The following is a 15,763-nucleotide window of genomic DNA, read 5'->3' as shown; positions in this document are numbered from 1 at the left end:
CCACTGCAACCTGTATGCTCTCGTTGCCTGCCCCTCGCTTCGTATTCGTCTACAAACCCACTGGCTCCAGGTCATCTATAAGTCTTTGCTAGGTAAAGCCCCGCCTCATCTCAGCTCACTGGTCATCATAGCAACACCCACCCGTAGCACACGCGCCAGCAGGTATATTTCACTGGTCACACCCAAAGCCAATTCCTCTTTTGGCTGCCTTTCTTTCCAGTTCTCTGCTTCCAATGACTGGAAACTGCAAAAATCACTGAAGGTGGAGACTCGTATCTCCCTCACCAACTTTAAGTACCAGCTGTCAGAGCAGGTTACAGATCACTGCATCTGTAAATAGCCCATCCAAATACCTCATCCCTATACTGTTATTTATTTATTTGCTCCTTTGCACCCCAGTATCTCTACTTGCACATTCATTCTGCACATCTATCACTCCAGTGTTTAATTGCTAAATTGTAATTATTTTGCCACTATGGTATTGCCTTACCTTCATTTGCAAACACTGTATATAGACTTTTCTTCTATTGTGTAACTGTGTTTGTGTCGCACTGCTTTGCTTTATCTTGGCCAAGTCGCAGTTGTAAATGAGAACTTGTTCTCAACCGGCCTACCTGGTTAAATAAAATAACGTCTTGGATTCAAATGCAGGCAATAGGTTTCCAGAAAAAAGACATTTTCCCTAATGGGGACAATAAAATCAGTAAAGTGAAATCAAGTATTTCATGGTAAATAATGTTTAATTATTTCCATCCCTATACAATGTGAGGACTGGCTGGCTGCAAGCCACAATTTTCATGTGGTTATTTTGGTTTCCAAATGACTAGCTTTTAGTACAGACCATTAGGAGCACCTGCCCTGCAAGCTGTTGCAGTAACTGTACATAGAAGAGCCTTAACCTCTTTGGTAAAATGTTTCAAGTTAAAGTACAACTTCATTTAGACTTGTGTATTTATATTTTTTTACATTTAATTGAACTGCTTTTCTATAGCGATTATCATAAAACACTAACGCATTGTGCATGACACCTGACATGGTCAACAATATTTTGCCCACATACTTCTTATATAATAAACATTACATATTTTTTCACTGTCTGTTAGTGTGGCCTAATACTGCACAACTGTTCACCAGTTTCACTAGTGTTACTGAAGGCCTGTGTGTGTTGAGCACGGAGGTTTACATCAGTTCATGAAGTCACTGGGATAAAAGTTCATGTTTAGGTCTGGTGTATTCTTGATTACTGGGTCCACTCATTTGCCTTTCTTCATCTTTGAAACCCTCTCCTTTCTCTTCTTCACGTGTTTCGGTGTTTTGTTTTTTCTCTTTTCCCTCTGGGCCTCCTTGGCCAGTTTCTTCATCTCCTAAGAAATGCAGAAACAGGTTTGGGTATAGAATGTTAGATTAAAACATTGATGTAATTTTAGGTGACTTAAATTCAGACTGAAAGAAATCTAAATAGTTTGGGATATTTGCAGAACATGCTCCAGATTTTGTTTTGTATAGGCCATGTAATAACCTAAAAGTAGTGGGCACAGTTGCAGGGTTACAATAACCACAAGGTGCTCACTCCCTCTGGTGGTCAATTGTGTAATTTCCTTATTTTTTATTCATACCTCCAATGCAATAAGATGCTTTTTTAAAAAAAATTTTTATCTGCTGATAGCAGTTAAATATTGCAAGATTACTTGAAAAATTCACCTTCATAGTTTTTAATAGAAGCATACCTTCTTGTCAATCTGAGACTCCTCTCCCACAGACTCCTGTTTGCCACCATCCTCATCTTCATCCTCTGAACTTGAGCTCTCCTCTACATCACAGTCCTGGAGCAGGGCAGGTACCTAGAAATGGAGGGCCGAAATAACAGTCAACAATTAAACATTTACAACAGTCAATAAACAATCATACTTACCATTCCTCAACTCATGCAGGGTCATGGTAAAAATATTCACAACCACACATGACTTTATTCTCAATTAGAAGCCATTATTAAAATCTGTTTATTTCAGTTGACAGTCGCCACAGAAAGCCATATCTCTATAAAAAAAATATCAACCTCTAATTGACACGCAACCTTTGCTGCCAATTCACAAGGGAAAAGGGTGGCTTTGAGTATGACTTACTGTCTGAACTCCAGACAGATCCTTCTTCAGGCCCGTCACTGTCTGGTAGAGGATCTATATCAAAGAGATCACAGCCATTAACACAGAAGAGCCAGATTAATAAATCACAGTGTAGAGGCTGGCTCAATCACATTGCTACTGAAAAAAAAGTAACAATAAATATCAGGAAGTAGAGAAACCTGTAAAGTGAACCATGAGTTCGGGGGTTGTTGACAAAGTCGACTACTTTGGTATCAGAATGGTGTGTTTGAGCGGTGACGTCCGGGTTTTAGTCAACTCACGTTGTCATTCTGCATGTTGTGCGAGGACTCGTCGTCTTTCATGTTTGTCATGGCATCCACGTCACGTTCGTAGTGGCTCACTTCTGTCAGTGTGCGTGGGATGTACGCGTTCCTAAACACCTGTCACAGTTCAACAATAAACCAAAACAGAGAGAACGTTAGAATATCGTGGAGGAACCCCAAAAAAACATTTCACCTTAATGGTTATCAGATCTAAAAAAATTATAAAAAGACTTTACCTCCTCATTCACACTATCCTGATTGGACCTCTCCTCTGCCGTCCTCTTGGAAGCAATGTCCATCGCCTACAATGAGAAGAGAGCCATCATGAACACAGGCATATCAAAATGCCATGCTCGCTGAGTACTGAGCGTGTACAGAAACGCACGGAGCATCCCACAGTGCAACTTTTCACTTGACAAAACAAATACACAAAAAAAAACAGCATACGGTTATGATTCAATCGTGTAGATAAGCAAACTTCACATCAAATGAAACATCCCCCCCCTACCTTTTCCAAGTAGAGGTTGATGTTGCTGCTGGTGATAGAGGGATCGGTGACGAACTCAAAGAGCTCACGCAAAGTCATCGCCGCTACCCCTCTCTTCAGGAAAAAGTCTGAGGGACACGGGACCAAATCTCATCGAGCCTTTCATCCAAACTCAGAGGCTCATACTTCCAACAGAAACCATAGGCACTGGACACTCCTAGTATATGCACTGCCTCTTGTCCTATAACCTCTTGTCTACATTAACCTCTGTGTTTCACATATTACGTGCATGTCGGGTTGGAGTTACGGCAATCTCAGATGAAATGTAGCTACATTTGACGATATTAAACAGAACTTTCATACATGTTTTGTTTCGAAAAACCTTTTAGAATATTAGAACGCTTTGTCAAATAATAAAAGAAACAATCTGCGCTTTAGAAATGCAATATTCTATTACCCACAAGCATTAAGGCTGTGGTTGGTTGACAACGTCACAGAGCGCTGATTTAGGATCAGGTCCCCCCCTAGTCATATGTATTATGATGGTGAAAGGCTAAACTGATCCGGTATCAGAACTCTTTCTCTAGCGACTGTGTGAATACGGGCCTGGGCCACACGTACCATTGACATTGGTACAGTCTTTGCGCAGGAACTCGAGAGCGTGGGGGTGGTCGTGCTCCACAGACTGGGACACGTCGATGATGTAGGCGTCACCGTCATTGTACCTTGAAAGATAAGCAATAATTGAATATATATATATATATATATATATATATTAACAATTGAATGAATCAATTTAGTCAACCCCAGTATCTGACAAGATTGCACCTGCAGCGAATGGAACTTCCATAATTGCACCAATGGAAGGGTTTTTACTTAAAGGCACAATCAGTAATATTTCCTGTTGTTCAATTCAAAATGGTAATTTCAATGTACAATACAACACCATTGATTCTCTATGAATATCTAACGAATAAGAAACGCCTTATGAATATAACTAATAAGCGTAGTTCACACACACACACACACGCACACACACACACACACACACACACACACACACATCAGATAACAAGAGGGAACTTACAGCATGTTGAATTCACTGAGGTCTGAATGGACCAGTCGGGCCTCCTGGTACATAACCCTCATGTTGTGTATCACCTGGAGATACAGCTCACGTGCTTTGGACTCGGACAGGGAAGCGTTCTTCAACAGAGGAGCAGGCCTGGGACCAGAGATACAGATTAAAACAGATCTTCAAAGCCAGGAGAAGCATCCACGTTTATCAGTTTGCTATATAGTAAACGTAGATGTGTGTGCAGACCTGAGTAGAATGCATCTCAAACACCACACACACACTGCTATAACACAGCAGCAAATACAACAGTGTTCAACAGTGACATAGTTAAAGTATAGAAAAACATAACAGCCTTAACAGCAGTTACCAGAAGTTCCAGAACAAAACCCCCTATTAAACTTTTTTGCTCTCAAATCATCACATTAGCAATGACTGCAGTTGAATAAGTGAATTGTTTGTCCTTTTTGAGAGAATTGATTTGGACCACATACAGGCTAGATAAAACAAGAACTTACACATAGAACTAGGAAACAACCTTTAAGCCAGACATAGTAACCGGTATATAATATTGACACGTCAAAACAGAAACGAAGCCTGATCATACTTACATGTCATCCTTGCCGATGAAACTCATGAGGAGCACGTGGCTACGCAGCATGATTGGCTCCGGACTCGGGATGCCTGCCGTCTGCAACCTGGAGACAGGCAGTACGAAGAGACAAGCAAAAACGCAGGGTCGTATTCTTTCAGGTACACCACAGTGTTGCAAGTGAAACGGAAAACCAGCGTTTCTTATTGGACAAGTCCAAGTAGTCCCTCCCTTTTTCAGTCAGTTTTCAAAACTAGTGAATTTAGGGTCAAAGGTGATTCATTGATACAAGCGTAGGCTTGTACCATTTGGTGCCAGGTAGTCAACCCAACGGTGGTGCCAGGTAGTCTACCCAACGGTGCCAGGTAGTCTACCCAACGGTGGTGCCAGGTAGTCTACCCAACGGTGGTGCCAGGTAGTCTTACCCAACGGTGGTGCCAGGTAGTCTTACCCAACGGTGGTGCCAGGTAGTCTTACCCAACGGTGGTGCCAGGTAGTCTTACCCAACGGTGGTGCCAGGTAGTCAACCCAACGGTGGTGCCAGGTAGTCTACCCAACGGTGCCAGGTAGTCAACCCAACGGTGCCAGGTAGTCAACCCAACGGTGCCAGGTAGTCTACCCAACGGTGCCAGGTAGTCAACCCAACGGTGCCAGGTAGTCAACCCAACGGTGCCAGGTAGTCAACCCAACGGTGCCAGGTAGTCAACCCAACGGTGCCAGGTAGTCAACCCAACGGTGCCAGGTAGTTAACCCAACGGTGCCAGGTAGTTAACCCAACGGTGCCAGGTAGTCAACCCAACGGTGCCAGGTAGTTACCCAATAATGTTGAATTATTTGAGGTTCCAGAAGGTATCTGGTATCGGTTCTTAACCATTTACACTTGAAATGTTTCTTACAAAAGGAAGATGAAAAGTACATGCATTAGCACGGTAGCAATTGAAACAGTTTGGAGATTATGGGAAAATGATTAGACCAAATTTGAGGACAACAGTTCACCTGACGAGACTGAATCCAAACATTACACTGTTGACTTGATCTGTATTTTACATTCACTGCCACATTAACGACATCTGAAAATCCTCTGGATACTTTCAGTAACACGATGAGAATATTCCTGGACAATGTGTTGTAGGTGCAACATAAGAGAATGACAAGGGTTTGAGGCAGAGGACTAACTGGTGTCTCCAAGTGGACACACACACCTCTCCAAAGTGTGCATTTTTCCTAAGTATATTGAACAACAATATAGAATCAACATGTAAAATTAAAATAAAGTGTTGATCCCATGCTTCATGAGCTTGAATAAAAGATGACAGAAAGTCCATATGTATTAAAAAAAAATCTTTCAAAATAAATAAAGTTCTCTTAATTTACAGCATTTCCCTCACTCAGACAAACCATTTGCAAAAGTTGCCCAATTATTGCGGGAGGGACAGGCGCAACTTCTTGTCGCGTGCAATGCTCAAGTTCAGATCGTCTCGTCAGTCAAAACCCATACAGAGCTGTGAAGAGCAGTCTGAGCTATGACGTCATGTATCGTGTGTTACTGTACAGCCACTGCGTTCCGATTTAGGCGCTTATCATTGCCCAAATCTGCAATTTGCAACCAGTATACATACGGGTATGAGTGTAAAGGGGTAAATACCACCTTAAACCGGGTGTAAAATAAAGCGTAACCATGGTTACTTTCCCCATGGCTCATCTTGGGGATGCTCACCTGATGAGGTTTCTCATCTCCTTCTCGGCCCAGGTTCGCACCATCTTCCTGGGGTTTCCTTTACAGTAGCCATGGCGGAACCTGGAGGGCAGACGACAGACGTCATCAGCTTTAAACATGACTGATGCAATCCAAGTCTACTGTACGCTAGGGATGGGCGTGAGTACTCCATTAGTTTATATCAGATTAATAATCGCATGCAGGTACTCAATATAAAATTGCAATTATTTAGCAGGTTACATTTCTAAGCACTGACAAAATCAACTAATAAGCGTTTGTTTCTAGAGTAGGTAAAGTGCAGTAAAAAAAATATTTTTAAATTTCAGCCCTATTTATCATTTAAAAAACGCTAACATGCGAGTACTCAAATATTTTTCAATGCGAGTATATCCAACACAGAATCTTTCAAAAGCCCATTCCTACAGTACACAACAGACTGCACCAAATAGTTAGTTCCACATCAACCCCTTCTGAAATACGGTTATTTAAAGGTCTTGGTTTTTATAACACCATCTTAGACAAGCCAGGAAATGCTGTTCACCTGAATTCTCCACTAACATATTTGTCACGGTCCTTGAACAGTAAGATAGAGGTCTTGTAGATCTTGATGGCTCTGCTCTCACCATTGGCAGTGGTTGCGTGGTAAACATTTGCCTGTTGGTAAGAAGCCCTTTGAAATAATGAAACTGAATATGCCATTCGTAGGACGATAAGTTGCCCACAATTTTTAAAATGTATATAACACTAGGCAAGTCAGTTAAGAACAAATTCTTATTTACAATGACGGCCTACCCCGGCCAAACCCTGACGACGCCGGGCCAATTGTGCGCCGCCCTATGGGGACTCCTGATCGCGGCCGGGTTGTGATACAGCCCAGGATCGAACCAGGGTCTGTAGTGATACCTCTGGCAATGAGATGCAGTGCCTTAGACCGCGGCGCTACTCGGGGAGGCCCAAGTGTTCCACAGTGGTGGATACATTTGCCTCATGACGTTGTGGGATCAACTTGCCTCTTTGCCTGTGCTGATACATCCATTGATCTCTGAAATGACACCCCTGCTGAGCATCTTAAACAGAATCATTCGCGTCCGCGGGTCCAACACCTTTCAAACAAACAATATAAGGAAATCAATTCACTGTTGATTTTCTGTTACTCAGGCTTACGCTTACACTGAAATCAGGTATGAAATCCAAACAGAATGCCATCACCACATAAAATAACGTCATTTTCAACTCTGATTTAGTACTATTGATTCAATTGTTTTTTCCCCCGCATCAATCTACACACAACACCCCATAATTACAAAACAAAAACAGGTTAAGAAATGTTTACTAAAAATAAAAAATAAACAGAAATATCACATTTACATAAGTATTCAGAACCTTTACTCAGGACTTTGTTGAAGCACCTTTGGCAGCAAATACAATCTTAAGTCTTCTTGGGTATGACGCTACAAGCTCGACATGTATTTGGGGAGGTTCTACCATTCTTCTTTGCAGATCCTCTCAAGCTCTGTCAGGTTGGATAGGGAGCGTTGCTGCACAGCTATTTTCAGGTCTCTCCAGAGATATTAGATTGTGTTCAAGTCCAGGTTCTGGCTGGGCCACACAAGGACACTCAGAGACCTGTCCCGAAGCCACTCCTGTGTTGTCTTGGCTGTGTGCTTAGGGTCATTGTCCTGTTGGAAGGTGAACCTTCACCCCAGTCTGAGATCCTGAGCTCTCTGGAGCAGGTTTTCATCAAGGATCTCTCTGTACTTGGCTCCATTCATCTTTGCCTCGATCCTGACTAGTCTCGCAGTCCCTACCGCTGAAGAACACTCCCACAGCATGGTTTCTGCCACCACCATGCTTCACCGTAGGGATGGTGCCAGGTTTCTTCCAGATGTGACGCTTGGCATTCAGGTCAAAGAGTTCAATCTTGGTTTCATCAGACCAGAGAATCTTGTTTCTCATTGTCTGAGTCCTTTAGGTGCCTTTTGGCAAACTCCAAGCGGGCTGTCATGTGCCTTTTACTGAGGAGTGGCTTCTGTCTGGCCACTCTACCATTAAGCCCTGATTGGTGGAGTCCTGCAGAGATGGTTGTCCTTCTGGAAGGTTCTCCCATCTCCACAGAGGAACTCTAGAGCTCTCTCAAAAGTGACCATCGGCTTCTTGGTCACCTCCCTGACCAAGACCCTTCTCACCAGATTGCTCAGTTTGGCTGGGCGGCCAGCTCTAAGAGTCTTGGTGGTTCCAAAATTCTTCCATTTAATAATGATGGAGGCCACTATGTTCTTGGGGACCTTCAATGCTGCAGAAATGTTTTGGTACCCTTCCCCAGATCTGTGCCTCGACACAATCGTGTATTGGAGCTCCACGAACAATTCCTTCGTCCTCATGGCTTAGTTTCTGCTCTGACATGCACTGTCAGCTGTGGGACCTTATAGACAGGCGTGTGCCTTTCCAAATCATGTCCAATCAATTGAATTTACTCCAATCAAGTTGAATAAACAGCTCAAGGATGATCAATGGAAACAGGATGCTCCTGAGCTTAATTTCGAGTCTCATAACAAAGGTTCTGAATACTTATGTAAATAAGGTATCTGTTCATTTTAATACATCTGAAAAAAATTCAAAATATTTGTTTTCACTTTGTCATTATGGGGTATTTTGTGTAGATTGATGAGGGGGAAAATGATTTTATCCATTTTTGAATAAGACTAACGTAACAAAATGTGGAAAAAGTCAAGGGGTCTGAATACTTCCCAAAGGCACTGTATGCATTTATGTATGTATGGGTAAAATAAATAAATATATACATACATACATACATACAGATTATATATACACACACACACATAGATTATAAAAAAAATACACATATATACACACACTATAAAACTCCAATGGGAATAAAACTATTTTTAAAAGCACACCTGTTCAACTGTAGCCCGATCAGATTTGTCTTTCACTCGAAACCTAGCGGAAGTAACCACAACAGCCAACGAAATTATTTTTTATACAATAACAGAAATAAAAAGTACTCTTTACTCCAAGCAGTGCAATGTCATGTTCAGTGACAGGTTACATACGTGTCAGCATTTTGTTGTTTCTGCATCACGGTCACTTTGTTGATCACAGAGTCAGCATAGTTGAGCTTATCTACAGTAAAACAAACACATTCAGCGCTCTATACAGTTACTTCTCACATTGTATTGTCCAGCTCCCCAGCTAAAATACTTAGTGCTGAGCGATTGGTGCTTTGAGGTCGATTCGGTTCCTGTTCGATTATCAAAAAAATACCAGTTTGCGATTATTTGAGTTGAATGCTGTACCCCAAATAAAACAATGAATAAAAGTCCCATGACAGTATTAACCATAATTTATCCACATTACTTGAATAAAATATTTCAGTTCTTGTTTATATTACTTGATTTGCTTTGATTATTTTACTCCAAGTCATCTCTATAGAGCTACTGCCTATGCTGTCTGACAAAAATCACTATTTTGTAGTAAATAAGGCATGCTGAACACCATCAATCCCTTTCATCATTTCAGGTAGAGACGTTGCTAAGCAACTGCTGCTCTCTATATGACCTCACAATCATGCATGCTTGTCTCTTCCGTAGCAGGCGTAAAAGAAACAGACTGTACAAGTAGATGTGCAATGGATTATGGTCATTGTAGTTAATTACCACGTTTTATGCACTAAAATATGTAGAATATTGGCCTGTTGGAAACTACAAATCCCTACTACGGCACACAGTTCAGGGTGGATCTTGATTTATCTCTTAGAGAAACTGAAATGTGCTCATTGAGCTCAAAAAGAAAACGGAACGAAATTGAATTAAAATAATTGAACAGTGGTCAATTAGTTGTTTTAAAAATAAAAAATTCTACTTGAACTCACCTAAATTAATTTTGTGTTCAAACTTCCTCAGAGCCTTGTCAGTGGGGGTTGACAGTTTCTGTGATTTGTTACTAAGATTTTGTTTATTTGCCTGCAAAAAAAAAACAAAAACAGATGACATCAATTTGCTTCATTGTCTCATATACCCAATATTGGCTCCTGCTATGGGAGCAGATTATTATCAAACTCCACTAGTACATGTACATTTTGAAATAATGATTTATTTGCTGATAGTCTATAAAGTTCAGTTTTGGACTGTCTGGGACTCAACTCCACATCAGCCTGGGACATGGCCCAGAATAGGACAATGTGGAGATCCATGCCGAGGTTCTGAACTTACCTGGTGATTCATTCCTGTTCTATTAGCCATGTAGCGTTTTGTCAAGTCCCCAGTCTCATTCCAGTCCCAATCATCATCCTCCTCTTCTTCCTCTTCTTCCTCCTCCTCCTCATCATCATCGTATTCACGCAAATCATGATATGGTGTTTCCAGGCTAACTCCACTGACCTGGCCCTCTATTGCAAGCATCTCCTCAGCTGGTTGGGTGATGGCAACACTATTTAAAAGAAACATAGCTAGTGGTCAGGCTCTGTACATTGAAACACTGACAGAAAGAAAACAAATAATTGACTTAGCTAGCTACATGAACAAAGCGAGAGGGGCAATACATGACATGCAGTGTGCTGTTTGTCTTGAGTCATTACATACGTTCCTTGAATAATCTTTGCTAGATTTGCAATGCTAAATGCAATGAAAAGAGACGTGGGCTACCTTGTTTTATAGATAACGTTTTATACTAGCTAGCCAGCCCAAAGACCGGCAGATGGCGATATTCTGGCTCATGATTGTGGGAAATTGTGTTTCATAAGGAAAGTATACCTATCTTCCCAGTTCTCGCCATTAAATTGAGTTAGGGAGGAAATCAACGCAATTTGTAACCTGAATGGAGAATGTTATGTACGAACCGGTCCACCGGTGGATATGAATTTATAAGCTGGCTGCGTACAACAATATTGCCATCTGCCGGCCTTTTGGATACGAGCTAACACCTGAGTAGGCACAGGACACAACTCTCCTAGAGTTTTCATTAATTTATTTAACTAAGCAAGTCAGTTAAGAACAAATTCGCCAACGCCGGCCCAAACCGGCCGACCCGGGCCTAACCCCGGTCAATTATGCGCCGCACTGTGGGACTCCTAATCACCGCCGGCTGTGATAGTTAGCTGGTTAAAGTAGCTAGCTAGATCATTTAGTCAAAACTCATGTTGTGAAATACAAATTCAACACGCTTTTTAAAAAAACGTATCCAATAAGTTGTTCAAACAATGAAATAGCTAAATACTTAGTTATAACTATTTATATGCCTGTGGTTGGTCACTAACGTTAGCTAGATAACGTTAATGCCAATGCCACGCATGCTAGCAACAACAAACAAGGATATAAGTACGACTAGCAGTAAAAGGCTACAAATAAAGTATACTTGTCGACACCTGTTTGATTCGTCCGCATCATCAAACTGTCCTGGTACAATCTGGGCCATGGACATTTCAATTCTGTATTTCACTCCAATGTGAGTTACAACTCGTGTAAGAAACTCGTCTGTTTCTACACACTTCCTTCTATTTTTCTTCTTCTTCGACGAGGTTTAACAGCGGGTTGGCATCCAATAAATGCTGCATTACCGCCACCTGCTAGACTGGAGTATAACTAACTTATACTTTGCTTGAATGTTTTTTTTTTAACTACCCCTGCCGTCTCTACACTCACACACAAAAAAATAACACCACCCTACTCCACTATTCAAATATTTTAGTCCTACCTCAATCCAACAAAATGAAAGGATGGGACACCAGCCCTTAACACACCCTGTGACTCTTCTGATGTCAAGTCTCGCACACCCAAAATGCTTCTCTGCAGCTGCCACCACAACCTCAATATTCTGCGACTATTTTCGGAACTCTGACATTTCTGACTTGCTAACTCATTGAAAGTGGAAGGCATTATGCATATAACTACAACCAGTTAGCAAGTCGGACATGTAGACATTTAAATCCAACTGAAGGAGTATAGGCTTTTAGAGGGAATTTTGGTCAGTGTTTCTTGTTTTTGGTAATTAGTATGAATTTTTTCAACCAAAACAGCTTTTGTTTTTTGGGATGTTTGTTTTTTACTACCTCATACAGTAGGTGGTGGCAATACACCTTATGAGTGTAGTCTGCCTACAAACCAAAATTATATATATGTTTAAATATGTCCAAAATGTCAGAGTTTCCTAGTTCGGACTAGCACGTGAATGTGGCATTACCCCTGGTTGAATGCAGGGTGCAACATCAGGAAGTAGCATTAGCCACTGTAGCATGGTGGTGGAAAATTGTGTTTTATTAAGACAGTATGCATATTTTTTCATTTTTTGTTGTGGTTGGGCGGCACGCCATTAAAGCTAGTTAAGGAGGAAAGTGATGGCTTTGCAGCCTGAATGGAGGATGTTTTATGTAAGAACCGGTCACTGGGAGACACTAGTCTATTACCGGCTAGGCACAAGCCCAGACGATAGTGGGGACCCATAGCACCCACAATGACCCGACACACCTCAAAGCTGTGTAAGGGTTATTTGAACAAGAAGGAGAGTGATGGAGTGCTGCATCAGATGACCTGGCCTCCACAATCACCTGACCTCAACCCAATTGAGATGGGTTGGGATGAGTTGGACCGCAGAGTGAAGGAAAAGCAGCCAACAAGTGCTCAGCATATGTGGGAACTCCTTCAAGACTGTTGGAAAAGCATTCCAGGTGAAGCTGGTTGAGAGAATGCCAAGCGTGTGCAAAGCTGTCATCAAGGCAAAGGTGGCTACTGGTTGAGAAGGATTACTTTATCCTAGCCTAGGTATTCCTGAAAGAGGTGGGGTTTCAGGTGTCTCCGGAAGGTGGTGATTGACTCCGCTGTCCTGGCGTCGTGAGGGAGTTTGTTCCACCATTGGGGGGCCAGAGCAGCGAACAGTTTTGACTGGGCTGCGCAGGAACTGTACTTCCTCAGTGGTAGGGAGGCTTCTGTCTGGCCACTCTACCATTAAGCCCTGATTGGTGGAGTCCTGCAGAGATGGTTGTCCTTCTGGAAAGTTCTCCCATCTCCACAGAGGAACTCTAGAGCTCTCTCAAAAGTGACCATCGGCTTCTTGGTCACCTCCCTGACCAAGACCCTTCTCACCAGATTGCTCAGTTTGGCTGGGCGGCCAGCTCTAAGAGTCTTGGTGGTTCCAAAATTCTTCCATTTAATAATGATGGAGGCCACTATGTTCTTGGGGACCTTCAATGCTGCAGAAATGTTTTGGTACCCTTCCCCAGATCTGTGCCTCGACAAAATCGTGTATTGGAGCTCCACGAACAATTCCTTCGTCCTCATGGCTTAGTTTCTGCTCTGACATGCACTGTCAGCTGTGGGACCTTATAGACAGGCGTGTGCCTTTCCAAATCATGTCCAATCAATTGAATTTACTCCAATCAAGTTGAATAAACAGCTCAAGGATGATCAATGGAAACAGGATGCTCCTGAGCTTAATTTCGAGTCTCATAATTAGTATGAATTTTTTCAACCAAAACAGCTTTTGTTTTTTGGGATGTTTGTTTTTTACTACCTCATACAGTAGGTGGTGGCAATACACCTTATGAGTGTAGTCTGCCTACAAACCAAAATTATATATATGTTTAAATATGTCCAAAATGTGTGGGATATGTGGGAACTCCTTCAAGACTGTTGGAAAAGCATTCCAGGTGAAGCTGGTTGAGAGAATGCCAAGCGTGTGCAAAGCTGTCATCAAGGCAAAGGTGGCTACTTAACACTTTTTTGGTTACTACATGATTCCATATGTGTTATTTCGTAGTTTTGATGTCTTCACTATTATTTTACAATGTAGACAATATTTTTTTTAATAAAGAAAAACCAATGAATGAGTAGGTGTGTCCAAACTTTTGAATGGTACTGCGTATATATATATATATATATATATATTTTATAATTGTTTTTCTTTCTTTAAAACAACAAGGTTGTGTTGTAGAGGGTAGCATCCTGTATATGCCCTGGTGACACAGTGAAGGTTGTGTTGTAGAGGGTAGCATCCTGTATATGTCCTGGTGACACAATGAAGGTTATGTTGTTTAGGGTAGCATCCTGTATATGTCCTGGTGACACAGTGAAGGTTGTGTTGTTTAGGGTAGCATCCTGTATATGTCCTGGTGACACAGTGAAGGTTGTGTTGTAGAGGGTAGCATCCTGTATATGTCCTGGTGACACAGTGAAGGTTGTGTTGTAGAGGGTAGCATCTTGTATATGTCCTGGTGACACAATGAAGGTTATGTTGTTTAGGGTAGCATCCTGTATATGTCCTGGTGACATAGTGAAGGTTATGTTGTTTAGGGTAGCATCCTGTATATGTCCATCCCCCAAAAATCTATGTTTGTCTAACTCTAAATCTATCTATTTTTAAAAACATGCTGAAAAATGTGGGAGCTCATCTGCTCATGACCTCTCTCTCTCTCGCACATGTTATCATTCTACAATTACCTATTGCAATTCATCCATTCTCCCATGGTGTCTCACTAGGGACTTGAACCTCTCCCAATTCATCCCTCCATTATCCCATGGTGTCTCACTAGGGACTTGAACCTCTCCCAATTCATCCCTCCATTATCCCATGGTGTCTCACTAGGGACTTGAACCTCTCCCAATTCATCCCTCCATTATCCCATGGTGTCTCACTAGGGACTTGAACCTCTCCCAATTCATCCCTCCATTATCCCATGCTGTCACACTAGGGACTTGAACCTCTCCCAATTCATCCCTCCATTATCCCATGGTGTCTCACTAGGGACTTGAACCTCTCCCAATTCATCCCTCCATTATCCCATGGTGTCACACTAGGGACTTGAACCTACCCATCTGCAACATTTTACCCAAGAGCACAATGATATTTCCTATTGACTGACTGTGGTCCTTCAAATCCCCCAGCAATACAGTTTGCAGGTGCAACAGCACCCTGACATTATGGCATAACAACCATTCCTGGACCAGACTCCAAAAACAAGCCACCGATGGACAGTACCAAAAGAGATGCTCTATTGATTCTGTTTCTGTATTCTCCAGAGACTGCACTGGTCTGACTGTTGAAGACCCCATATACTGATCATTCTTTTTGTAGTGAGAATGTTATTTAATAGCCTAAAATAAAACGAACGAATTAATGCATCAATTGTATTAAAAAATATATATCAGTTCATAAACCCGATGCCATGGTATTAGGACATCAAAAATCTGTTTTCAACTATCTCGAATTTTATGTGGCATAGTTGTCACTCCTCTTGACCGTAAGTGAAACTGATACGATACATTTTGCGATTTATATGAGTCATTTTAAGCCTTTTATAATTTTGAATTGATGAAAGACAAACTAATTCATTCCTTTCTCTGTTGAGAAACATCCTGTCGGGATGTACCATGTCACCGCATGGTACTTCTCAAAACCGATTGGAGGAGAAGGTCAGAGGGGCAGGACATCTGACTTTCTTATCCAATGGGGTTTTGAGAAGGAGGTCAAGGAAA

The 15,763-nt window shown here is 41.8% G+C and overlaps 1 protein-coding gene across 1 annotated transcript; it reads right to left on the bottom strand.

Moving 5' to 3' along the window:
* Positions 1–721: 721 nt before the first annotated feature.
* Positions 722–11,804, bottom strand: riok1 (RIO kinase 1 (yeast)). The gene is made up of 17 exons (XM_029624263.2): positions 11,662–11,804; positions 10,511–10,727; positions 10,171–10,261; positions 9,353–9,422; positions 9,197–9,239; positions 7,289–7,381; positions 6,820–6,932; positions 6,279–6,359; positions 4,581–4,667; positions 3,982–4,119; positions 3,516–3,619; positions 2,916–3,022; positions 2,644–2,709; positions 2,405–2,524; positions 2,124–2,177; positions 1,728–1,841; positions 722–1,364 (listed from the first exon to the last, which is right to left on the bottom strand). Exons 1-17 carry the CDS (start codon positions 11,715–11,717, stop codon positions 1,254–1,256), a joined length of 1,665 nt encoding a protein of 554 aa, XP_029480123.2. The 5' UTR covers positions 11,718–11,804; the 3' UTR covers positions 722–1,253.
* Positions 11,805–15,763: the final 3,959 nt, after the last annotated feature.

This window comes from Oncorhynchus nerka, linkage group LG20 (genome assembly GCF_034236695.1).
Source record: "Oncorhynchus nerka isolate Pitt River linkage group LG20, Oner_Uvic_2.0, whole genome shotgun sequence".
NCBI classification, from domain to species: Eukaryota; Metazoa; Chordata; class Actinopteri; order Salmoniformes; family Salmonidae; genus Oncorhynchus; species Oncorhynchus nerka.
Note: the sequence above shows the minus strand (reverse complement) of the source record. Positions and strands in the feature narration are given on the sequence as shown.